Source organism: Solanum stenotomum, chromosome 1 (genome assembly GCF_019186545.1).
Source record: "Solanum stenotomum isolate F172 chromosome 1, ASM1918654v1, whole genome shotgun sequence".
Lineage (NCBI taxonomy): Eukaryota > Viridiplantae > Streptophyta > Magnoliopsida > Solanales > Solanaceae > Solanum > Solanum stenotomum.
This window is the reverse complement of record NC_064282.1, coordinates 16,943,956-16,970,689: the sequence shown is the minus strand read 5'-3', so window position 1 is coordinate 16,970,689 and position 26,734 is coordinate 16,943,956. Positions and strand designations below refer to the sequence as shown.

Below are 26,734 nucleotides of genomic sequence, written 5' to 3'. Positions count from 1 at the left end.
TAGAGATAATATCTCTTAAAGAAAATATACCAGGAAGAATTACAAATATAATAGAAAAAACAGAAAAATTTGACAAAAAAGTAAGTCAAAAATATATAAATGAACTCTTAGCAAAAAGGTTTGCAAGTAAAAATTCGTATCAAAAAGGAAGTTTAGATGAAAAGCTCATTAATGACTTCTTAGAAAATCAAAATAACAAAGAAATAGAGCAAATTAGAGAAGAAATTCTAGAAATAAAGTTGGAAAAAGAAAAAGAAATTTCAAAAATCGAAGAAAAAACTAATAATGAATGAACTAGATGAACTAGTTTATGCAATGGAAGACTTAGATCTTTCAGAACAAAATATAAAAGTTTTAATGAACAAAGGGGAAATAGGAGGACTCCAAGGAAAATTTGAAGAAGGTGATGAATCAAAATCCACAATAGAAGAATTCCAACTAGAAGAAAAAGAAAGCAATTTTGCTCAAAAAGCAAAAAAGAATAAAGACTTCATGAAACAGTATCATAATAGCAATAAAACTCATTTCATGCCTAACAGACTCCCAACAGGATATGTAGGAACAACACAATTCTTAGATTTAAATTGTAAACGAGAACCAGAAATAGACTTAAATCTATGGTCTCAAAATATATTTCTTTAACTCTATTGGGAAAAGGAATAAATTATACAGATGAAGAAAAATACATCATTATGATAAATACCTTTACAGAAAAAGTAAGCAATTGGCACACAGGATTAACAGATAATGCAAAAGAAATCATCAAAAACAATATCTTAGATGGATTTAAAAAATCCCTCCAAGAAGGAATAAAAAATTTAGTACAAAAAAATTTAATACAATATATAACAAATGAATTTTTAGGTGGTGAAGGAAGTACCACAGAAAATAGAGAAAAAATGAGGACAATTGCAAAAGAACAATTGGAAAAATTACAAATCTGCAAAATGAGTTATATCCAAGAATACACTTGTGAATTCAAAGAATATTACTACAAAGTATTTGATAGCAGTATAGAAATGCAACCATATTTAGAAAAGTACTACCAGAAATTACCTGGATTTTGGGCCAGATATTTTAGAGAAGAATACGACAAGGAAATCATTAAAGGAGATACTCTTGGACAAAGAATATCGTTCCTTAAAAAAATTGACTTGGTCAACTATGTATGGCGCATAACATACAAAGAAAAACTAAAAGAATAAATACACAAATTTATTACCTAGATACTAATGCAGCAACCCAATGGGGATGCAAAGACAAATCCTACAAAAGAAGAAAAAAGATTAAGAAAAGCCTAATCAAAAGAAAAAATGTTTCTAAACAAAATTATATACCTAAAAGAAGGTATTATAAAAAGAAAAACAATTTCAAGCAAACAAAACCAACAGAAAAATGTAAATGTTACAATGTGGTGAAGAAGGACATAAAAGTTACGAATGTAACAAGAAAAGAGTAAAAATCTCAAAAATAGATAGGATAGATATTGATTCTGATTTAGAATCAGTAAAATCAATAGGAAGTGAGGACTTCTTTGAAAAATTATATGAAGAATATTCAACTAGTTCAGAGGAATCTGAATAAATGAATATGGAATTTGAAAAAGAAGAAGAAAATTTAGTTCAAATTTTAGAAACTGAAGAAGATCAGAGGGGATACGCCCTAAAAGCACCATTGATGGAGAAATATTTAGAAAAATCCAAAGATTAAAATTAAATCTCAAGACAGAAGATAACCTATTAAATAAAATGCAAAGAATATTTGCAAGAAACAAAATTTACTATCATGAATATCAAGAAATATAGAAGGTTATAGAAATTACTCAAACAACAGGAAAACATAAATTAAACCTATTAACCAAACCAATGATCGATTAGATCCTTAGAAAGATTCCTGAAAAGAAAAGGAAAAAAATGAACTATGTCCATTTAGGTGGCATTCAAATATTGGTAAAATCAACTTTTAAAGAAGGAATAAACTGTCCTATAGTCATTAATCTTTCAGACGAAAGGCTTATAAATGCAAGAGAAGGAAATCATGGTATAGTCGAGGGAAACCTAGCCTACACCAAACTCTTATTTACATACTACCCAAGGTATTGTATTTCACTTAAAAATGCTGATTTTAATGATGCATTAAGTTTACATTTCCAGATCAAACGAAAAGATCTTTTTAAACCAGGTAACCATATAATGAGTATCTACTATCAAGCATTATATACGGTTACAAACTCTAATTATGAAAAGGTATATAAGAATAAAGAAATGATCGAAATTGATCAAGAATGCACATGAATAACAAGAATTGTGGAAGCAGAAATTCAACAAGCTCAAATTCCAGAAGAATATGAAATCCAGTTTGGAAAGACACAAGAAATAGGAAGCTCTAGTAACAATCCTAGACTATCTATAGACTATGAAAGAAATTCCATCAGAAAAAATATATCTAATAGGTATCCTAGAAGAATTTTAGAAATTTCTAATATTACTAGAATTATAGGAAGAATCTTTAATGGAATAGAATGGAAGCATCAAGAAATATTAATACACACAGGAGCAACAACTAATCATGTAAAAGGAATTCTAATAGATGGATTGCCCATCTACGAAGGAACTCAATATACCTATAAAACCTTTGAAGGTAACAATTTTAGTTGTAAAAATATGGTAGATTTACCTATACAACTAGATACAATAAGAATAACAGTTCCATGTTATATTACAAATCACGAAAGTGATCAAAATCTCATCCTAGAAAATTTATTCCTAAATAGTCTAGAAGACTATAGTATAGGAAAAAATGGGATAGAAATGATTTACAAAAATGAAACTTGTTTGATACCAAAGATTTAAATGCCTAAAGAAACATCTTTAGAAGTATCTGTTTTCATAGAAATCACCTTCTATGATACTAGAATAACAACCTGTTGTCGGATAGACAATGGATCTGAAGCTAGTTTAGCAAAACCTTTTTTAATAAAAAATTGTGATACAAATAAAAATAACATATCAATGATTGAAATAACTGGTAACAAAGAAAGACTATCACAGTCTTAAGGAAAAAGTAGAAATAATTTTGGGATAAAAAATTATTTCTATAAATAAATTATTTGCCTATGATAAATTAGAAACATATTTATTATTAGGAAATGATTTTTTACAACAATTTCAAGATTATCATCATACATTATATATGATAGCCTTAAAACTCCTTGCGGACATTTCATCAAAGTCCCAAGAAAACAAGATCCTTATAGTATTGTAATGGATAACGAGAATTATAAAAAGAGATACTTAGAAAACCTAAGAAAATTCTCTTGTAAATGTCTTAATCTTGAAAAAATTAAAGAAAATTTACAAAAATTATATGGAGAAAACCCATTAGAGAAATGGAAAAAAAATCATGAAAGGACAACTTTAATATTAAAAGACCCTAGCATTATAATTAGAGTTAAACCCATGTTCTACAACGAAGACGATAAAATTGAATCTAAAATTCAAATTAAAGAATTACTAAATCTAAAGCTGATAAGAATGAGTAAAAACCCTCATAGTAGCCCAACATTTATGGTAAGAAACCATGCTGAAATAAAAAGAGGAAAAACTCGTATGGTTATAAATTACAAAGAGCTAAATAAAAATTGCATATTTGATGGATATTTTATCCCAAATAAAATAATCTAATTAACCTTGCAAAAGGAAAAACCTATTTCTCAAAATTTGACTGCAAAAGTGGATTTTGGCAAATAAAACTCCATACAATTGACTGACTTTAGCACTCCTAACGGACACTATGAATGGATAGTTATGTCCTTTGGGTTAAAAAATGCCCCACAAATATTCCAAAGGAAAATGGATAAAATATTTTCTGAAAAAGAATTTTTAATCGTCTATATTAATGACATGTTAATATGTTCTAAAACTTATGAAGAACATTTAAAACATCTGAAAGAATTTTCAGAAATTTGTTTAAAAAATGGGATTGTTCTAAGCCTAAAGAAGACAGAAATAAACAAAAATGAAATAGAATTCTTAGGAATGATTATTTCAAAAAATGGAATAGAACTCCAATCACACATCTCAAAAAAGATTGTAGAATTTCCTGATAAATTAACAACAAAACAGAAAATACAATTTTTTTTAGGATGCCTTTATTATGCAGGAGAGTGTATTCCAGATCTAGCAAAAAAAAGGAATATACTGCAAAAATTAATAAGAAAATCCAACAGACTTGGATGGACAGAAGAAGACACTCAATGTATTAAACAATTAAAAAAAAGTGCTAAATTACCAAAACTTAGACTACCAGAAGATAGCGACAATTTGGTATTATAAACTAACGTATCAGATTATCATTGGGGAGCATTATTGCAAATCGATTTAAACGAAATTCGCAGATACACAAGCGGTACCTTCAATGAAGCAGAAACAAGATATTCAACAAATGAAAAAGAATTGTTGGCCATTGTAGGAATTAGTAAATTTTCTACTTTCCTTTTACCAAAACAATTTGTTATTAGAACTGACAATACACAAGTGTCGGAATTAATATTTAACAAGCTTCCTTCTGAACTCTAGTACAGAAGATTGCATCGATGGCAGGTGTTGCTATCTTTTTATTTCATTAAAATTGAATATATTAAAGGCAATGACAATTTTCTTGCAGATTTTATCTTCAGAAATGTTCAATATGGACAATCGGACGCAAATCCTGTTGAACAAGATATATGAAAAAATGCAAACAGTGAAGGAATCCATAGATGATAAAAGCAAAAAGCTACAGGTTGATTGATATATGTAGTTGATTGTTGGATAGTATTCTTGTAAATCTTTACTTTCCATAGAAATGCTGAAGAATCTGCAATAAACGTCATCTCCTTATGCATAGTTTTTAACTGAATTAAACGGATGTGTTGGTAATTGGGATAATTCTTGTAGACCTGGTTTTGCATACACCCGATCTAAATATCCAAATTCAAATAATTGAATTGTAAAACCCGTTGATCCATTTGAAAATATTGATATTCTTGAAAACAAGCTGGTTGTTCCTAAAACACCAAATGTTTCTTCGCTTTCTTCTCGGAGGTTGTAAATATATTTTTTGAAGGCAAGAAATTCTTCCTCATTTGGGTGTTGTTTGCCAACCTGAAAAGAAGAAAAAACTTTTGCTCCTGATGGAACCTTGTTAGTACTACTTTCTAGTTTCCCAGTGATATTTTTTCAGCTATTGCTGAAAATGTGCTTTTTCCTTCTTTCGAAGTAGAAGCATCAATCATTGCGTGGCTTTTTCCTTCGTCTGTTGACTTGGGAGTCGGCATATCCGTGCTTACCGTTGAGATGTTTTGGGCACTAAGTGCTAGTGGGATATCTCCTGCCACTTTGTTGGGAGTATTATTCCTTTTAGGATTTGAATTCCTTTTTGGACAAGTGTCCAAATGTTCACACAAGAGTAAAAATTCACTCATGTTTTCAGCTTGTTCAGTATTTAGTTGTTGTATCCCATATTGCATCATCCTTGCTTATTCTGACAAGCTTGCTAATTCATCACGAATTTTAAATATATATATAAGAATAAAATGAAAAATATTTTTAAAAAATACAATTTTTTAAATTTTTTTTGGGATGGTGGGTGCTAGTGAAACTATTCGTGCTTCGCGCGGTTGTAAAGAAAATTAATAAATTAATTTATTTATCATTTATAAGAAAATAATTCTATGGATTGCTAATTTTTAATTATAATGAAGTAGTATGGAATATTTATATTCAAGCAGTGACATAAAAGACAATGTAATTTTTTGCCTTCATATGAAACATGATATGTTTTTTCAATATGCTAAATAGACTTTATATGCATATGGTAGAACAAACAATTTAGAGGTCATATTGAAACAACAATCTATGTATTAAGTTGAAAACAATACATTTTTTTTGTTTAAATCTTATCTATCTTTAATTTTGAGTACTCGATCATTTATGATAACACCAATTTTGATATTAATTATTCTTTTTGAACTTCCACGTTACGTCTTTTTCATCACATTTGTTTACTATTTATATATTAAAGAAATATTTTTAAAAATTATATACGAATGAAACAAATAGGAGTTATCAATACTATTTAAGAGTAGAAGTTATAAAGAAGATAAGAGACATGAGTTATCATGACTTTAATATATAATATTATTATGCCATTAAGTACATTAATCGTTGTACATTGATTTTATTTGTAAAAATAAATAAATGACTGAAAAATATAATGGGTAAAAATGACAAAAATAAGAAAAAGGATAAATAAATTGATTACATAAAAGATGTGTCATGTTACAACCTCATCAAAGACCACAATTAAATAATATATAGGCATAGATTTTTATAATTATATAGCTAAGACATAAAAAATAATAATCTACATTATTATATTCACAAAAGTAATAAAAAATGAAAAGAAAACTTCTAAATACACTTCAAGCAAGAAAAGAATAGCTACAAAAATAAATTGTTACATATGCATAAGAATAAGCAATGATGTCATATAATAATTTATTTCATCTTTAATTTTCTTTGAGAGAAAAATAAAATATAACTTATTCTCATAATTCTTTTGATTGAAATAAGATAGTTATATTAATTATGTTTTACAATAAAAAGTAGGATCATAGAGGACTAAATGAGTAATGTTGTCAATATGTGTTACTTAAGTTACTATATATTACAAGTCAAAGAAAAAAAATCTCTAGTAAAACTAATTCCAAACTATGCTTCAAAAAATATTCTTCTAAGTCTTCCTTCAAGAAAACATACAATAAATAAATAAAGGAGCAAGTAATACAATACAAGCATCACTTTTACAATTTCCATTATCAAATAAATATGAATTCAATAAATTAATTCATCAATTCAAAATAAATTATTTAATTATAATAATATAAAACTCAAGAAATATAAACAATTGTTAATATGGTCCTGTTTTATGTATGATATTTATGATATTTATATTCCCATCATGTCAAATAAAAAAATAATTATATAAAAAAAGAAAAAATAATTTAAACTCGAGGGACAACTTATCTTGATCAATTCACCCTTGCTAGAGTATTTTGAGAAAGACGATGTAGTCGATGTCTTGATCTCCTTGTGAATCTTCCAAGATGTTATGAAATTTTCAAGATGAAAGCGATATGCAAATCCCATACGAGACTGCCCTACACCCTTGTAAGAGATCGGTTGAACATCCTCGATGCGGTCTAGCTACATGAAAGACCAATTGCAGATACAAATTAAAAGAGATTCCCGCTTTCGGGCGGGGTTCCCCGTGGGGCTATTACACGTATTCCCCGGGGGTAGCTACAAGCATAAACCGCGTATAAGGGGAATCGATACCCCCTTTGTTGCTGGCGAGCAGATGTATAATGTACTACTTCGATCCAACCAACTTCTTAGGACCAACGTCCAGTGTCTTCCAATTAACATAGAATAGGGTTTTCACAACGACCTTCGTGGTGCGATTTAGATTCTCGTATTGTTTTTTATGCCACTCAGGAGTTATAACTATACTCGTAAGTTATGAAATTATCAAGACTTAAATTAAAGGGTGTGAGTAGTTATTATTTATAAATATATTAAATTAGAAAAACTTAAATTATTAGAAGTTATATTTATCATTTTATAATAAGAAAACGGGCACAAAGAAATTCTCGACGAAAAAAATATCAAATAACTTGAGCATAAATTTAACTACCTTATACATGCTCTTAATAACAACAATTACATGAATAATGTAAAAATCAAGCTAAAAGATATCAAGAATATATACAATAAATAAATAAACAAATAAATAAAGGAGAAAGTAATAAATACAAGCATCATTTTTACCACTTCCATCATAAAAAAAAATATGAATTCAATAAATCAATTCATCAATTCATAATTCTTCGAACCCTTATCGTTATCGGTATTCATTTCACAAGCCGATCTTCATTGAAGAATTTTATTCTTCAAGATTTAAACATAAATATAATATAATTTTTTTCTTCAAGATTTAATATATATATCACTACTTCAAATATAAATAATAGAATGATCACATTTATAAAGATAAAATGATGGGAATACCATAAAGTGTTTTAAATTTTAAATTAAATATTTAAGAGTTATGAATATGAAAAGTATAAGTTATGAATATTACTACGAGTAAATATGGAATAAAGAAGAGAGAAAATAGTGCTTAATATCTATAGTTACGTGGGAACTATTTCATGAAAATTGACATCAACTTTTGTTGTTTAAATGAATCACAAGAAATAGTTTTAGATTTTCTAATAAATTATACAAATAGAAAAAAAATAAGAAAAAGGTCAAAAAATTGAATAAAAAAATTAATGAATTTGGATTTTTAACAATCATACTAATTTATTGTGTATAAGTTATTATATTAATTAATGAAGAGTTGAGAAGTCACTCCAAATTTCAATCATGCATTCTCCTCTCTTAATTACATTCAATTATTCTACTTTAATTAAGAAAATAGGGGAAAATAAAGAAAAATATCAAAAATAAAGGAGAAAAAATAGATAAATATGAATGATGGCCTTAGAGAGGTGTCACATCATCTTTTATAAATATATATCAGAACAAAAAAAATTGTACTAACAATATTAAATTAACGTACTCGACTAAATAAGATAATAACTTTTTAAAATATTTACATATAAATAATAAATATTAGTTAATTTTAAATTTTGTTAGTTTTTATAAAATTCAAGAGCGAGGTAAATGTTTTTATTCTATTGTTAAAAATAATAATAACATGGCATGACATTTCATTAGGAATGAGGTTTATATTTTGAGGAAAATAGGAATAACTCGGTAATATTGTGGTCCTAAAAGAAACAAAAGTGATTACAAGACAAATTTCCAAACATGGATAATTATCTAAGGAATTTGCTCCCAAATTTCTTTTATGTCGCAATTCAATACTTTCTCCATTCCATATTAATTCTGTTAGTTAGTTTTTTTTATATATATATATATATATATTAAATTACTTGTTTATTCATTAAATTAAAATAAAATTAGTTAAATTTTTTTCTTACTTTATCCCTACAATTAATACTCTTATGAAAATATTATTAAAAAAAAATTTAACTAGAAAATAATGAATTCATTAAATGTTTTGAATTTCATGAAAATTAGTAATGTTATTCTCAACATGGAATATAATTATTGAAATTGTAAACTATTATTATTATTATTATTTTGTAGAGGTATTAATTAATCAATAAATTAATAAATATTACTTTAAAGAATATTTTTAAAATTTAATGAATATACCTTATTTCCCCCTTTAAAAACAAGTGATATTGAAAAGGAAGAATAATGAAAGAATAAATAACAATGAAAGATAAAAAAATTGGAAGAATAAACTACCATAAATGCTTCTTGGGCAGTGTATTTTATTGGGAAGGAATTTTTTTTTCAACAGTATAATTTCTTGAAACCATCTAGTGGTTTAAGACTTTTCTTTTAGGAGTTTTACTTTTGAGGGTACTTTACTTTGGGTACAAGAAATAAATGAATTTACCCAATCACCCTTCCCATTTCTCAGAAATTACAACATTACCTGAAATTAACTGTTCGTGTCAATTCCTGCCAAAAATGTGTCCTGCCAAATATATTTTCCGTATCCCATAATCCATTTATTTAAAAAAATTGACATCTATACTTTCTATCAACCGTCATATCACGTCTAATCACATCATATTCTATCTAATCACCTCTCACTGTTTTTCTTTGGCATATCTCTGCCATGTATACCAAAATATTTGAATGAGCTAACTAATAAACAGCATAAGTGAGGGGTATTCAATGGTATTTCCACATTAATTCAAACAGATGACTGTTTTATCAAATTGTTCCAATTATTTATTTATGCAATCAGAGGAGCTATGCAAAATCCAATTAAGATACTGAGGGATGAAAAAATCAAAAGGGAAAAGGGCACTGGTGGGACCGACGAGGCTTTTTGGGGCAGTCATGGCCCACTTTTGATAAGTTGCTGAAATTTGAGTCTCCTTCCTCCGTTAGTCAAAAGCTTAAATTATTGTTATTTTCACCTTTTTTTGGGCGGTAGGAATAAATAAATAAATTAGGCAAAGAAATTCATATAAAATATGATATTTTGCACTTTTACAATTAGAACATAAGAAAATTATCGGTCTGCATCTCTTAAGTGTTAAATTAATTTTTCTTCATAAAACTACTTTTTTTATTTTCATAAAAGACTAGAAAACCGTTTATCCATATCAGAGTTGAACTAAGTCACAACTCGCAAGAATGTATTCATTTAACACCTTTCAATTCTTTCGATTTCAATTTATATCTAAACTCATTAAATTGAATACGTCTCATATATATATATATATAACATTTATGAGACTATAAAAACTTTTCATTAATATAAAATGGAAAGTTCAAATTAAATTGTCATTTGGCTATCTTTTTTTTAAAAAAAAAAAGTTGGTGAACCGGACAAGCTTGAATCAAAAGATACTTGACCTTGACTTAGAATATGTTTCATAGTTCCTTATTTTAGTTAACAATTGAAGCAATTCAATATTCACATAGACTTACCAGCAAAAAAGATTCTCTCAAAAGTAGCTTTGACTGTTGGAAAAGCTAATCCCAATATTCTTTGGACTTGGAGGACTCTTACTGAGAACATTGGTTCAATTCACACCACCACATCATCAAAACAAATAAAACAGCACATCTCTCACACCTTGCATGTATACAACTGACTAAAGAAAAAATGTAGCTCAGTGCACAAAGCTCCCATTATGTGCAGGGTTCGAGGAAGAGTCGAACCTAGTTGAGTCTATCGTATGCGAAAAAGGAGAAGGCATTGGCTATAAAACCAGATGAATATAGTGCTTTTACTACTAACTAGCATCAAGAAAATCCATTGATACTAGTAGTACTGCTAAATCAAGCATTTGGTAATGACCTTGGCATGTGACAATGGAACGTAACCAGCTCTTCTCTCCTCGAATGAGTACTCGATATTATCAGCACACACAGAAACATGACGACTGGCTGGGGTCATTGCAGTCTGCATGGCAGTGGAAACTGAGGAAGGAGTTGCTGGCATTGGAATGGGCAATGTTTTTGGGGTAATACTTCCTTCAACAGCAGAGGCAATCTTTGTTGGAGTCATAATTGGAGTTTTGTTCAAAGACACTGTTTCCTCGAGTCTTCGTTCAGCAGAGGTAATCTTGGTTGGAGTCATAACTGGTGATTTGTTCAAATACAGTGCTTCCTGGACCATCCCGCTCTTTAGGGTCTGATTCTGAATATTGATGGTGCTCGCATTTGATGATAACAATGACGATAAGGGAGAAAGAGGCTTCCTTGTCTGTGTTGTTGCAGGTTTAGGTGGATTTAACGGGCCCTTCCTTATCTGTGCTGATTCAGTTCTAGGTGGATTTAAAAGGGCCTTTCTTGTCTGCACTGATTCAGCTCTAGGTGTATAAGGGGGATAGAGGCTTCCTTGATGCTTTCTTGGTGCCAAGATACTACCTCTTCTGCCTACAACAAAAATTCAAGTTAGACAATTTGAATATCAATAGCGCGGTCCAACTTACAAGCCTAAAAAGCTCAATAAACATGTAGACTTAGAAATGAGTATACAACAATTTTTGGGGGAAGAGTAAATTCAGATACACTAGAGGACAGGATCACAAGCCTACCACTTTGGGGAGTTTGCTGTTTCAACGAACTAGACAGTCGAGAGGATGGTGCAGCTTTACCAGCATATGGGGTTTGAAGCATTGATCCTCCAAGCGATAGTCTCTTATTGGTCAAACCTCCCATTGATGGTCTAAAATTCTTCTTTGCACTCTTTGAAGGACTAGGTATTGAACCAAAAAGTGCTTCTTGCTCCACCATCAACTGTCCCTGAAGCTTCTTCTGGTCCTTGAATAAAAAAAAGTATCTTGTAAACAACTAATACTCAGAGAAGTCATTTCATGTGTAATAAAATAGAAAATCCATACCCTCAGTCTCTGACGCTCAAGCTCCCTCTGCTGCTTTAGAACACAATACTGCTCAAGCATATAAAGAATGGCTACCTGGCAAGCAAAACTGAAGGCATAAGTAAACAATACAAGAGCGTTAGTCTTGCTTAATATTGCTGTAACAAAGTCGAGTTAGGTGCTTACACCATCATACAAGAATTCATGTCCTCTTTCTTTCTGCCAAACGCTAGCTCTCAATCTCAATGTCTCCACCATAGCTGCCACAAAGTCAATTTTAAGATTCTTGTTGAACTGATCAAGTTTAATTGGCACACTAAACAGACATGCGACAATGTAGGTGATTTGTTCATGATAAACTATAATTGATTTGCATAACAAATTTTCAGAAACCACACATATGATTTAACTCTTACTTTCTGGTATCTGTATTCTTAGAGTACACTAGTTATGCAGTAAGCTAACTCAAAGAAGAGTAATATCAAAATCTAGGCAGGTTATTTGTATTAGCAAAATCAATTTTTAATGATGGGAGACACGGGGAACAGAAAATAGGTTCCATACCAGGGATTTTGTTGAAAAGAACTCGAGCTTTCTCAGCTCGCTTCAAATTACGGTGTGTACCTTTTCCACCATGGTAACGATTTTCATCCTAAAATAAAACATATTAGAAACAGAAGTATGGTGCAGAACATACAGGAAAAAGGTCGAAAAACAGAACATAGCGTCCAACCCTGTTGTATTCCTCCAACCAACACTCCTCATCACATGCAGCCAACCACTTCTCCAACTTTTCAAGAATCTCTCTCCTACTAAAAGTTTCCTCTTTAACCTTGGAAATCTGCACCTCGATTTGCTCAAGCAGATATGACGGATCAATTGCGCCTACAAATTATAGCATTACTACTTGAGAAATACAACAAAAGATTCACGCATATTGGAAACTAAATAAATTTCTTTTAAGAAATCAATTTGCTTAAGCATACAATAATCCATAAATTATCACAGAAATGATTTAGTTAGAATGCATTTGGTTAGAAGTAGCTACGTGCAACCTTGATGACTGATTCATGACAGGAAAAAGTTACCAGATTCTATAGCTTCAACAGAAAAGTCGACTGAATTTTGTGTTTCAATAACCAAATGTGCTTTCCTACAGATTTCCTCCAACTCCAGCCTCTTTCTCAGAAGAACCTCTTTCATTTTTGTTGATTTCATTGCCTGCAATCTCAACACTTCTGCCTCTGCCTGCATAAGTATTATAGAATCGCAATAATTTTCATTACTGCTATGAAAGCATCACAACTATCCTAGAGAGCTCTCAATTTCTGCTAGAAATTAACAGCCTAAAATAATAATTGGAGAGAATTTAGTTTATGTATTTTATACATGTTGAAGACTGTCGGCAGACAAAACATTAGGCTCATTTATTTCATTTTCTGAAGCTGCTATGTGCCTTGTAAAATCATAAAATTTCTGTTGCTCCTCTAGTGGTGTATCCATCAAGCTCCACAGCTCAATCAGGGTAGTTGCAAGATCTTGAAGCTAAACAACAAGAAGAACAACATTAGTAGAGGGACAAAAACGTGGTTTGGAACAATTAATTGACATTTATACTAACCCTAAGCAATCTTTGTTTCTTGAGCTCTTCCAATCTGTTGATCATAGCAGAAAGCTTAAAGATCATATCTTTGCTTATGTTTTTCAAGACACGAGAATCATCTAAGGTTGGATCAACCTCAGCAATAGTTTGTTTGTAATCAACCCCAAGCACCACACATAACGAATTGATAGTTGTCAAGTTGTCAACCAGCAGCTTCAGGCGGTCACTCTGAAAATGTTTACGAGATTCTATTAGACAAACAGTAACTCTTGTAATTCTTTATTGCAGAGGAAATATTTCCAATTAGTATGAAACTCTGCAACATTATAGTGGAATGATACGCCTGTTTGTTTTTTCCTCTATTCTAAGCAGTTCTGATGTGTCTGTGAAGTGACAGTTTACCGCACTCATTTTGCAAAAGTTGGAACTTTTGTAACATTTTTATTCAAGGCAGCAATCGTGAGCTAAAACATGCAGAGATTGAAGCAAGTAAAGAGAAGAAACAGAAATAACCTTCTCTTTTTGCAAAGCAAGCAAATAATTCTGCATTTCTTCTAATCTTTTGACAGACAAATCATTCTCATCAATTGCACTCATTTGTGCATTCTCTTGGAAGTGTAAACAGAGCTCTTTCGAGAAAGTCTGTATCTGATTGACAACAGCCGCAAAATGGTTCTTCCTCTCTCCTTTTCTCCTCTTCATCTCTTCTAACTTAGGCTTAACGGCCTCAAGCTCTTCCTTCAAACTTCTGGAACTCTGCTATGTAAGGAGGCTAAATGTTGAAAAAGTTCTACATACCAAGCAAAAGATCATAAAGTTTTACTGAATGCTCCAAAGGAGAAATTTTTGTTTGTCTCTAACCTGCCTAGCATATGATGATTGTTCTCCTAGTGCTGCACATATCTTTGCAATTTCTGCTTCAGAGTCAGCGATAATTTGCTGCAGTTGCTCCCGGCAACGCCTTGCCTGATTCACTTTTCTTCTATATGCCTCCAGACACTCTTGTTGAAGCTCGAAAAGCATCTTATCCCTTTCGATATCTGGCTCTCCCATCTCATCCCATATTCTCTGATCCAAAATACAAGGTAACATACAAAAAAAGAGTACACTCTCAGAACACAATGTAAGTCTTGTGTTTCTTAATAACAATTGAAGAGCCTAGTTCGAGCAAACCTGCATCTCAGAGAGAAGAGAGCCACAAGTTGTTTCCATATGCAAAGGCTTCTCACTTTGGCTGTTATTCATGTTGAAGCATTAACACCTTGAGAAAGAGAAAGAGATGGTAAAAGGAAAAGCTATAAGACTAGCTAGAGGCAAGCCAGAAGCAATGAGATTGAATTTAGATGAGCTACATAGGAAAGTCCCAGCTAAATTTAGAATAAAACGTTGAAGTATTTGCGGATTTATCACCCTTCAACCTTAAAGTGAAAACAAAGCACGAACAATGAAACGAACTACCTTTTTTTCATTGTTTCAAAAGTTATGATGATCTTTTAGCACCTCTTGGACAGAATCTCTCAAATGATTTTTGATATTTACTTTGTTAAGCAATTAAAACATATATCGTAACAGAATTTATCTATTCAATGAATCAACTATACCTCAATAACAAATTTTATGCATTTAAAAAGATGCAGCAAGAAAGAAAAAGGCCTTTTAAGCCATGTCTAGTTTCTAGTCCAAAATGTGAAGATTCTCATATATAAAATTCCAAGAAAGATGAATTAATTGCCATTAGAAACTAGAACCCTATTTCTTTGGGTGCGTGCTAACAGACAAACATCTTGATCGTCCCCCTAACCAAAAAGTAAAAATCTTGAATATCTAAAACTCTTTTGCTGCATGAACCATTACTTATTAACCATTCAAGAAATGTCAAGCAACAACAACAATACATCTAGTGTAATTCCACAAGTGGGACCTTAACCCTACTTCAAGAAGGTAGAGAGGTTGTTTTCGATAGACCCCCACCAACTCAAAAGATTCACGAAAAGCCAAGCCCTAAGTTAAAGAAAATATAATACATTTCGTTTAGAAATAACAGCTTTCAACTTGAAAACCCCTTTTATTTGTAAAATTGAGAACAAATTTCCGTCTAGTGGAAAGTGAATTCAAGAAGCACTAAACCCCACCCAGTTAAATGTAGCAACAAAATAGTCCATGGATGTGATATTGGATCATTTGTCTAAGTCCTAGTTGATTGTTTCTACAGATACTGAATTGAGAAAACAGAGCACCAATTTTCATGTAAAATACAAAGAAATTATTCGAGTAAACAAAACCTTACTAGAATCTTGATCAGCCGTAATTACGAGAAAACTGTCTTCAATTTCCGGCAAATTTGCTCAACCCAAGTGAAATTATTGTTATGATAATGTGAAATGGAGAATTGGGTTTGAGTGAGAGAAGGAGGGAAAGAAAACGTTAGCTTTTGTTTTGTAAAGCAAACGTATGCGCCTTTATCTCCTCTTTATAGGCCGTTTCATAATCACTGTTTTTGAATTTCAAACTTCATCTCCATTTAATCTTTTTTATGTCAATCTTCAAAAGATATGGTTAACAAAAATATTTGATAGTTAAAGCATGAAATTTTTGTATGATGGTGCTTCGGGTTATTTTAACCTTCCACCCATCCAATTTTCGCTCAGGGGTCTTATATATTCTTTATTCCATGCTAGAAAACATTATTTCTCTTTTTATTCAAAATCACCACCACATACCATACCACTCTAAGTGAGTGGTTAACAAACAATTTGCTAGTATTTATCAAGTCAGGGGTTTACGAACTTTTGAAAATTATAGATTAAGTAACGTATGAAACAAGTAAACTTGGTAATAATTTAGAGGGTTTTGCTATAAAACCATCCTTAAATAATAAAGATCATCAAATATTCTTTCGTATCCAAATCGATTTCATATGATCTTTCACTCGTTAAACTTAAAGTCGATCAATACTAATTATATAGATCGACTACTATATGTAATTGATAAAAAAGTACGGCTATTTTTGAGTTTGTTGCGATAATGGGCTGCTAATTTGATTAATTATTCGATTAAGATTGTGAATATGTAATTATTCGATTAAGATTGTGATCGACAAACAGGAAGTTTTATTTTAGCCATAGGGTGTAATGGCAAAAATAATAATAATACAGTACACTTGAAGAAAGTGGGCATTTTGGAAGACCCGATTAGACATCTCTCCATTCTATTCCGTCGCATGGAAATAATCAGGCGAAAAAACGCAAGGATGTCAACCACAATAACAACATACCCAGTGTAATTCCATAAAGTAGGGTATAGCAGAATAAAGTGTATGCAGACCTTACTCCTACCTCAAAGGTAGAACGCTGCAAGGATGTCGGATACCAAAAATATTCCAGATAGTGCAATGGACCATAGCAAAATAACTACAACCAATTATGATTCACACTTGAGGAAGCTTTGGTGACAACAGTCCAAAAGAAATATGATTGCAATTACAAAGAATCTCAAGAAACAATATTGGCTGAAAACTTAAAAGTTAACTTACCCTCTTGAAACTCATGTTTACATATCAACTAAACTACCAACTCTGTGCTATATAGGTGCTGTCAACCGAAAACAACCCTAACAGAGAATGGCTTCAAAATGACTGCTTTGGCACCTACTATCAAGCAAATCTGTCTGAGACAGTCCTCTCAAAATGGTTCACACTAGTCATCTCTACTTGTGCTTTTTCGCCAAACAAAGCATTCCAAACTACCATACGAGGCAACCTGTACACATATACATAAATGGGAAAACGGAGGATAGTAAAATGTAACAGCAAATGTGCATAGGAAGAGGACTAGCTTGTTCTGATCCCCTCAAGGTCCCAATTTGAGAAAGGAGGCATCAAGTGTTGCTGCTCTCCTCACGGATGCTTGAGATCAGGTGACCACTGACTGAGCTGAAGTGGGATGAAGTTGACATGGCTTTGCATATTAATTGGAGTTCCACTACACTTCTTCACATGGATCAACTGATTGGATTGTTAGTGCCTGAATTTACAACCTAAGTTGCCACCAATCTTGAGGGAACCCCAAAGTGGCAAAAAGCTTGGATTTTGACACAACATAACCAGTTGCTCATAAAGCTTGTATTTTAGAATTCACATCCCATATGAAGCATATAAAAGAGAGAAAAAGCATCCAACAGCAATTGTAATTGTTGTTTAATTTTCATACATAAAATGTGCTGACATAACTGAAATTTGAAACTCACAGAATAGTTGAGGTACTTTGGGGTTTAAAGATTCAATAAGAATGGCAAGCTTTATAGGGGTGAACTGGACCAAGTCCCATAATCAGCAGGAATTGGCCAGAGGGGGATTTTGTCCATCCAAAAGACATTCAGAGAGTCAATCCTATGCTTCTGAACATGCCACTCCCAACAGTAAAATTTTATCCTTCCATTTTATTTATGTAAAATGAAAATAAAAGAGAAAGCATGGGGCTACAAATTCTTCTCCACTAGACCTTCAAACTTCCTTTCAAAAATAAAGATCTTAGCTGCCCAAAAAGGACGTAATGAGAAAATAAATGCAGAAATTTAACAAAATGATTGAAAGCATCACAGCAGAACACTCTATCACAAAATGTACAGAGGAATGCCAAGCAGTTCATTAAACAATAAACCGGAAGTATTTTCTGCGGAATATGCCTTCTGTCTTGAGCACAAGAAGACAAGGATACGGTACTATGCACGCAAACCAGAAGATAAGAAAGCATTGTTTTCATTTTTTAGGACTAGAAAACCGTCATCTGCACTTCACTAATGAACATCTCTAAATAATAACATAGGCAACACCAGTGGAGTAACAAAGAGCATTTCCCAATGTGTAAATTTTCACCAAAAAGAAATAACCAAATGAAGCAAATAATGCAAACATAAAAGATGATCAAGCCGCAGTATGTTAAGTAAGAACATAAAGAGCAATAATCTGCAAATAATTAACTTACTGAATCTTAAGTTTTACTCACCAAAACCTTTACACCACTCAAGCCATATTTCAAAAGCTTGTATTCATCAAAATAGCAGCCTGCCAACATTGTGCTATAGATGTTCCTGCAGTCCGTTTGTGATGGTTCTCATACAGGAACTAGCCATAAAACTCTCTTGAACATCATCTCATACATTTCTAATAACCCAGAGCCAGAAAAACTAGTCTGTCCAATTTCCAAGATCCATAATGGGTGATCTATTCTAAGCTTAGGATACCAAAACCTACCCTATTAGTTACATGAAAAACCTAATAAACAGGATGAGCCATAACTTGAAAAAAAGAAGAGCAGATATATGAAGAAGCATTTATTTTGATTCCAATTTTATGAGTTAAATGTTTAACTTGTCAACTACATCACAATTACTTTTAAGAGTGACAGAAGTACAGTTAAAAAGAAGATAGAAATACTTGTTGATGAAGGACCTTGAGATCCAAAGAAGCTCCATGGGTTAATGATAATAAGCCTTCCACTCACGTTTTTGTCAAGAGGACAAATGTATTAACTTAAGAGAATTCAGATATGTGCATATGTGGAGCAGGAGTAACAAAATTGTGGATAAGTGGGTAAAGACCTCAGGGGTAATAAGGGATGACGTAACAAGGAATAACGATCAAGACGTGAATTTTATCCTTAATAAAAGCAGGAGCAGACATCAGCCTTCTTTAGACATACACATACATGATTCTTCTACGACCAAAGTGTAGTTATAGCAACAATTCAAATAGAAAAGGAAAAAGGAAAGTAATGACAGAAAAACTTGCATAAGCTCTTTCTATGTAAAGGGGAGGTGCCAACACACATTCAAGGAAATATTAAAAGAACTTCAATTTGTTGCCCATCATTTTCATTCCCAGATGTTAACGCAATTAAGAAAAATGAAGAAACAATTACAGGTATATGTGAGGATAGCTTTTATGGTTGAACTGAAAATTACAGACAATGACAAGTTCCATAAGCTTTCTATTCATCAATTGTATGTCCAATTTAAGATATATGCCACAAACTAGTCCTTAAACAATAAACCTTCACACTTTTCCAATGTTTGCTAGCAGCTTAAGAGGTCCTCACCTCAATCCTCATAACTGCTTTCAGAAATTGAGGCTAAACTTAGCAACTTATGGTCAATAGAATGAACACATTGATTATGTTTATCTTAAGCATAAACAATTTTAGTAAGAACTGCCATTTCCATTTTCAACAAATAGCAAATCAGGGAACTAATTCAAGAGTTGACTGGAAAGAATTTAATTACAAGCAAACCATAAAAATCTCTATAGCAACAAAATTTCAACAACACCATCACAACTTATTACAGTTGTTTGACAAATCATATATGCACAGATTGCTCTCACATCAGGGATGCATAATAGATTTGGAATTATTAATTGCTTTAAAGCAATTCCAAGAATGTGTGTAAAATTTAGAGATTGACTGCATTTAATTTTGCCAAAACTTTCCTAGAAAAGTCCTGGTGATTTAGTAAATAGTCAAAAACATGTCTCTTCATCATATCAATGTATCTGGAATTCAAATAAGTAACACAATTATAAATACACTGTATTTAGATTGAGACTCATCTTTCAAGAAAATAAAGTTCTGACTTAAATTGGATAAGTTTTACTGATTATCCAAATATCAACGAGGTTCACATATACCTATTATTATTGCATCATAACATAACAGGATCATATGGGATCAGGATACACAATTATATGTGTTGAATGAACATCATACAGTCTCATCTTCTCCAAAATTTCCCTTGTTTCTGCAATAGGACTTAGATTTTAGAGCAAACAGGTTAAAATAGAACTTGACCGAAACAAATCGTGAATTAAGCTAGATTTTTATCCTTGTCTTCTTTATTCTTTTTCCACATCAAGATGAGTTGATTAGCTAGTCAAATTATTTTGGTCAAAGCTTGTTGATATATCCTCAAGAGTATGTATTAAGGAAATCTATTTACATGATGATTTCAAACTACTATTGAATAGAATCATGCCATGTATCTCTGTTCAACCTCAATCAGAAGCCAAAAATATAATCCAACATTGGTACATCAACACTTACTCCTCAATTGTCCAAAAAAGCTGAGTTTCCATAGAGTTTCAAATTGTCATCTCCAACTAGAAGCTTTTGCCACCATCAAAAAAGGAAAAAATAAAAACAAATAAAAAACTTGAAATTCTTTCCACATTCTCGAACAATTTTGTTAATCTACAAGCTCTAGTCGTGGAAGAAGAAAAAGAGAAGGAGGTATCAACAAAAACTGGTTTTACAGTGGGATGGCTTATGAGTCATGATGTTCATATTTATCAATATAATCAATACAAATCTTCTCCCATATTCTCCACATACAATTGGTCACTATTAATTCACAAGATCCCTTATGTTTCACTAGATTTTAAGCAATCTTTAGGATTAATTCCAACTTATGGTCTTCTAGGCTTTTCCTTCGGATACTACCCACCAATTGCTAATAGCATAATATAAATATCGCACACATGGACATATCACAAATGCTTGATATTACATTCTTCTATAAACACAAGCTGAAATTTTGCTTAAGAGTTCATCTTATCCTAATTCCTAAATTAATACAGCTAATAGAAACAGGTTTAGTCAATCTTGGTCGTTATTTGAAAATTCAGATTATCACTGTCCTCATTTCTTTGGTTAGCATCTGAGAAGTAAAATCAATATTTCAGGCAGCAGCATATACGATAAATGCAAGATAGTAAAAGGTAATCACTAACTCAGATATGGCAAGTGGCAAGCAAGTTTAAGTTTTGAAAATTTATGACAAGTCAAATAACTATCTAATGTATGTGCAAAGAAGCTCATGGGCTGAACTTTACAGAATTACAACAGCAAAGACAACAAAGAGGCTGCCAGATGTTTCAACCTTTTGTCTACACAAATATACAACCCACGTCTAACATTATAGTATGAAAAATGGAACAAGGAGGACTATGATTAAGTTAGAGTGGGTCACCAGCTGTAAGATCTCTAAACAATCTCCCCGGGCTTGAATCCACTGTCAACACAATCTGTGCCAGAGTCCAGTTCACAGGATGAATCAAACCATTTAGGGTTCTCTGGGTAGAAGTTCTCAACAACGAAGCCTACATCTGTATCTATACTCTCATCATGCCTTAAGGGCTTGGTCAATTTAGAATTCCCACAGTCAAGAATGCCCTTCTGATCAAATTCGCTGCACTCCAATGGTTTCTCTGATTTACAAGACTCACCCAGCAGATCCTTCTCATTCCTACAATCTGACCTTATCTGATCCCAAGATGCAACCTCCCCGAGTGTTCTCCCAAAGCTGTCTTCATCTTCCTCAATAAGCTCTGCATCCTTGCCATCCTCATAAATGCGATGATCATGAACACCCCAATCTGCCAAATCATTTTCCCCGACCAATAGATCATCCGAGGTCGGCTTATCTGAGAGCAACCCAACTGACTTTGATCCATATTCTCTCACATTCCTAAGCTTATTCGAAAAATCAAACAATTCACGAGACACTGAGCACAACAACTCATGAGGAACTTTCCCGATCTGGCCCTCAAGTAGAGCAATCTCATTCCTTGCTTCCTGCATTTGCTGCAAAATCGAATGTTGCAGATCTCCACTATCCTTTCCAAGGAACCCAAAATCTTCATTTTCTGCTTCATCACCCATCCCATACACTGTTTCCTGATCCATCAAAACCCCTCCTTTATGCCCAACTACTCGATGCATTATTCTCGCATTCCCATCAGAAGCACCAGGTTCATGCCCCGAGTGCACTGCATACAACTTAAAGACTGCTGTCCCTTCCTCCAGATAGACAAAGGACTTATCCTTCTCATTATAATTTGATATTGGAACTATCGCCCTGATACGAAACCCACACCCACACCGTTTTGACGTGTAAGGCTCTCTTTTTAAAATCCTCGATTTCTTCGAGGATGCAGGCTCTCCAGCTCGATGACACGCGTAATCTTTAACCTCAGCTATAAATGGTTTATACCTTACATATTTCTGCCTAATACACAAGGCCACTTTATACTTTGTGGCCAATTGTTGTAATCTAACAGGCACTTCCTTTGCGGGTACTTCAAATGATTCAGTATACTCAAACCTACGTCTCTTAGTACGTGGCGCAGACTCTGAGCACACGGGGCAAACCTCAACACATACCCTAATATAACTCTCAGGTATTCCATAAAATTTAGCACCTACAGTCCACACCTGTTTAATTCTTTCTACAGTTTCTTTCAGTCCCAAGTGTTTTAAGTCCGCATCACAGTGAAAACTTGTGACTATATCATGCCATTGATCAACATGGGAAACGAATTGACTGGAATTATTCTTGAAACACAGTAATTCATTACCATTCAAAGGGTCGATATTCGCGATAAGCTTGTCCTGGATCCGCTTCCACGCCGTGAGGTATGCCGTATCCTCATTCCGGTCCTTCCACACCAAACGCCAGCTTTGAAGCACCGACGACGGCGTCACAGATCGAATTTCCTCCGGTGTCGCCACACGGCCCGCGAGAAGGCAGCGTATCATCAGGGCATGAGATTCCTTATTGAAAGTGTAGAATTGAGATGAAATGTGAGCTTCTGGACTTATATTCGCCACAGACACGGTATGCCGATGACGTTTCTCCGCCTTATTTTTGTCGCCCTTTCCCAAACCCAAATCAGGGTTAGGGTTAGGGTTTGCAGAAACGATGTCGTTTTGCTGCTCCAATTGGGGCAGCGACTGAATTAGCTGCTGGTGATGGTACTGATGTTGATCGGGATCAGATGAAGTATGACTGGTATCATCGTCGTCGTCGTCCCGGAAGAATCCGATATCAGAAAAAAAGGGTTCTTCTTCCTCCTCCGGTAGAATTGACGGCTGAGATTGATCCAAGATTTGATGATGCGGGTCCAAGTGATGATGGAACATATCTTCTTCTTCAACTTTGCTAGGATTCATAGCTTTCTGCAAAATGGGTATCTGAAAAAAGCGTTTTTTTTTTGTCTCTCGGAGAAATCGAAGGGGCAGGGAGGCGTTTTGCTGACACAAGTAAGTTTCCTCACATTCTTGATTTCTCCGCACGGTTTTCTTCTGTTGAAACTTGAAATACCGATTCAGTGGTAGTGGGAAAGAGAAAAGAACATAGAGGAAAGTGACGGACTATGTGGAACTTCAAGTCTTTGACTCATGTCAAACATGCACTCCCTTTTGTTGTTTGTGAGTTTTGAATGTTTCTAAGGTTTGCGCCTCTTTGCCCCTTTTATATTGTGTATATTGCCTTCAATTTCTCTACTGTTTATCTTCTTGTTTTGGTGGTTTTCTTTAGTTTTTGTGATCTTTGTGTTTATCCCCTTGTTGAAACAAATGTTTGATTAATCTAGGTTTTTAATTTCATTTTCTCACCTGACATGAATCATATTGGGGAAGATTTTTAAGAGTCAACATAATAAAGATAGTCGATTCTTTTTCAACAGTCTGTTATGTGTTATGCAGAGAGAATTAAGAATAATTCTTCAAGTGATATAAGAGTAGGAGAAAGAAACGTACAATTATCATGTCCTGAGATAAGATAAAATGTCACCAACAAAAGTTTAAACTTGTACATTTGTAATTTCGCCTGGTTAACTTAGTAGTTTATAATTAAAATGAGTGTTGAGAATGGTATATTGACATCAAGGTAGGAAAGACTTTTGTGGTGGACAAGATGAGAAAAGTGGGGCTGACACGATTTGAACATGTGAAGAGCAGGTACATAAATACCCAAGTGAGAAAGTGTGAGAGGATGAATATAATGGATACAATGAAAGGAATATTTAGATCGAAGAAGTATTAGGGAGAGATGATGACTAGTAATGGCATGACACATCTTCATCTTTATGAGGACATGACCTTATATAGAAAGATATGGAGGTAGCATATGGTAGAAAAGTAATTGGTAGTTAAGCGTTGTCTTACTTTTCGATTAGATCAGGCTTGATGGTAGTCGAAAGTATAATGCATGTCATAGTATTAATGCTATTCGTATAAATGTTATGTACTTTTTCTTATTAGTTGTCATGTGTTCTTCTCTATCATATTCTCTTCTTTAATAACTAGTTTGATTGTTGTACTTGAGCACTTTTGAAAATAGTCTCTCTACATAGAATCAGGGGCTACCTAAAATTAGAGGGAGGAAGGAGGGGTAAAGTGAAATTAACTGATGGTGCTTGGTCAAAGCTCCAGTAAGTAGTCATTCCCTTCTCAAATAACTGTACGCGAGACTTTCACCTCATAATGTTCCGTCCTGAAATTTCTTATAGATAAGGTTTGCCAAAAATAATAAGGTAACACAAAGATGTTTTGGTTAAATTTTAGAAAATGTAGGACATGTTTGGTATAGTGAATAAGAGAAATTGACTTATCACAGAAATAATAATTAGTACTAAAATAAGTTTTTTCTATCTTTTGATGGAATAACAACAGGGAATAACTTATTCAATAAAATAAGATAATTAAAATGACAAAAATATCCTCTCGCAATATAGAGTGATGTAACAATAGATATCACTTTTGTACTTTTTGGTTGTCTAGTGTGAACTAATGTCATGTGTCAATAATTTGATAAAATTTCTCCTTGTGGGATTATTGTTGACAATATGCTATCACAATTAAAAATAATAATAATAAATAAATAAATAATGGTCACAGTGATTTTTTTAATTAAATTGCGGAGCTTAAAGCCCCTTTATTCAATACTAATGTAGTCTGTAAAATTAGGTATCCTTCAAAATCCACAATTATGGATTTCGACTGAATTTATTTTTTCAAAATGAGGAGGACATAAAAACATTTGTACAATTATAATAAACATAAAATATAAATAAATAACAAAGTAAAACAATAATATGAGAAACGACCTAATGTTTGTCTAACATCAATAGTATACATAATAATGAATTAAAAATATCATCTTTCTCAGAAAGTAACTCTAAGTACATGTAAAGACACTTAGTAAAAGTGTCACTAATAAATAAATATGAATAAAAATAAATGAATCAAATAATAACTTAAAAATAAAAATCCTTATGAACATGTGAGGTCTTGAAAATCGACTTTAATTTCTTCATCGGCCAAATCTAACATACAACATATATAAACTTAAAGTAAATTTTCCGTCTTTCAAAATAGGTGACCTCGAAAATCGACAAAGATATTTTTTCATTGGCCAATGAAAAAATGTCTCCGTCGGTTTTCGAGGTCTCTTCACTTTAAAAGACGGAAATTTAGTTTTAAGTTCATATTCTTTTGTATGCTAAAATTAGCCGATGAAGAAATTACCGTCGATTTTCAAAGTCTCCCATGTTCATAAGACGAATTTTATGTTTAAGTTATTATTCTTTTTATTTATTTATTTGATTCTTATTTATTCATTACTAGAACTTTTACTAAGCGTCTTTACATGTACCGAGAATTGCTTCCCATTGAAGCTATTCGAATGAAGTTCGAATAATATTTTTGATTCATTATTTTGTATATATTGACGTTAGGTATCTTAATTATTATTTTACTTTATGATTTGTGTATATTACATGTTTATTATACATGTACAAGTTTTTATCTCCTCTCAGTTTGAAAAAATGAATTCAGTCGGGACCCACAATTGTGAATTTTGACGGATGCCTAATATCTTTCCTTCGGAATCACTTGAACCATTATCTAGAATCTATTGGTTTCATAGACATTTTTATTAATTAATTAATTGATTTCCTAGTTTTCCTAAAATTAAGTGGTGACTCCCTTAATAATTGTTTTAGTCTTTAAATTTTATTAAAATTGATTATTATTTTTTGAGTCACCGTAAACTTGAGCCTTAGGGATTTCAATATTGGCTCACTTTTACTCTCAAAATTAACGGATATTATGTCACCTTAAAATCATATAAAATAAAGGAAAAAATATATAACTAAGCTAACATTAAATAGGTAATTATGCTACATGACTATAGTTTTAATTAATTATAGAAAGGGATTATTGCTTAAGAAAATGGTTATGACAGGTCCCATATTTTTATATTAGATCGTG

At 32.3% G+C, this 26,734-nt stretch overlaps 2 protein-coding genes across 6 annotated transcripts; both read right to left on the bottom strand.

The window, feature by feature from the left end:
- Positions 1–10,606: 10,606 nt before the first annotated feature.
- On the bottom strand, positions 10,607–16,016 carry LOC125871647 (65-kDa microtubule-associated protein 3). 5 transcript variants are annotated; one of them, XM_049552301.1, is made up of 13 exons: positions 15,914–16,016; positions 14,805–14,892; positions 14,493–14,699; positions 14,145–14,387; positions 13,650–13,859; positions 13,418–13,573; positions 13,117–13,276; positions 12,762–12,913; positions 12,593–12,680; positions 12,215–12,288; positions 12,050–12,124; positions 11,744–11,963; positions 10,607–11,582 (listed from the first exon to the last, which is right to left on the bottom strand). In XM_049552301.1, the coding sequence occupies exons 2-13, from the start codon at positions 14,874–14,876 to the stop codon at positions 10,978–10,980; spliced, it is 2,262 nt and encodes a 753-aa protein (XP_049408258.1). In that variant the 5' UTR covers positions 14,877–14,892; positions 15,914–16,016; the 3' UTR covers positions 10,607–10,977. The 5 variants fall into 5 exon arrangements, with proteins under 5 accessions (XP_049408258.1, XP_049408274.1, XP_049408251.1 ...); XM_049552317.1 differs by having other exon boundaries at positions 11,804–11,969; positions 15,914–16,015; XM_049552294.1 differs by having other exon boundaries at positions 11,744–11,969; positions 15,919–16,014.
- Positions 16,017–21,427: 5,411 nt separating this feature from the next.
- Positions 21,428–23,878, bottom strand: LOC125871691 (uncharacterized). The gene has a single exon (XM_049552340.1). The coding sequence runs from the start codon at positions 23,630–23,632 to the stop codon at positions 21,665–21,667; it is 1,968 nt and encodes a 655-aa protein (XP_049408297.1). The 5' UTR covers positions 23,633–23,878; the 3' UTR covers positions 21,428–21,664.
- Positions 23,879–26,734: the final 2,856 nt, after the last annotated feature.

What these genes read in the sequence shown, in the direction of transcription:
- LOC125871647 (XM_049552294.1), bottom strand. Translation starts at nt 14,876, where the DNA reads ATGAATAACAGCCAAAGTGAGAAGCCTTTGCATATGGAAACAACTTGT. An exon ending in CTCTTCTCTCTGAGATGCAG is followed by an intron (nt 14,700 to 14,804) that starts GTTTGCTCGAAC and finishes ATTTTGGATCAG; the next exon opens with AGAATATGGGATGAGATGGG. An exon ending in ATGAATTCTTGTATGATGGT is followed by an intron (nt 12,125 to 12,214) that starts GTAAGCACCTAA and finishes TTTGCTTGCCAG; the next exon opens with GTAGCCATTCTTTATATGCT.
- LOC125871691 (XM_049552340.1), bottom strand. Translation starts at nt 23,632, where the DNA reads ATGAATCCTAGCAAAGTTGAAGAAGAAGATATGTTCCATCATCACTTG.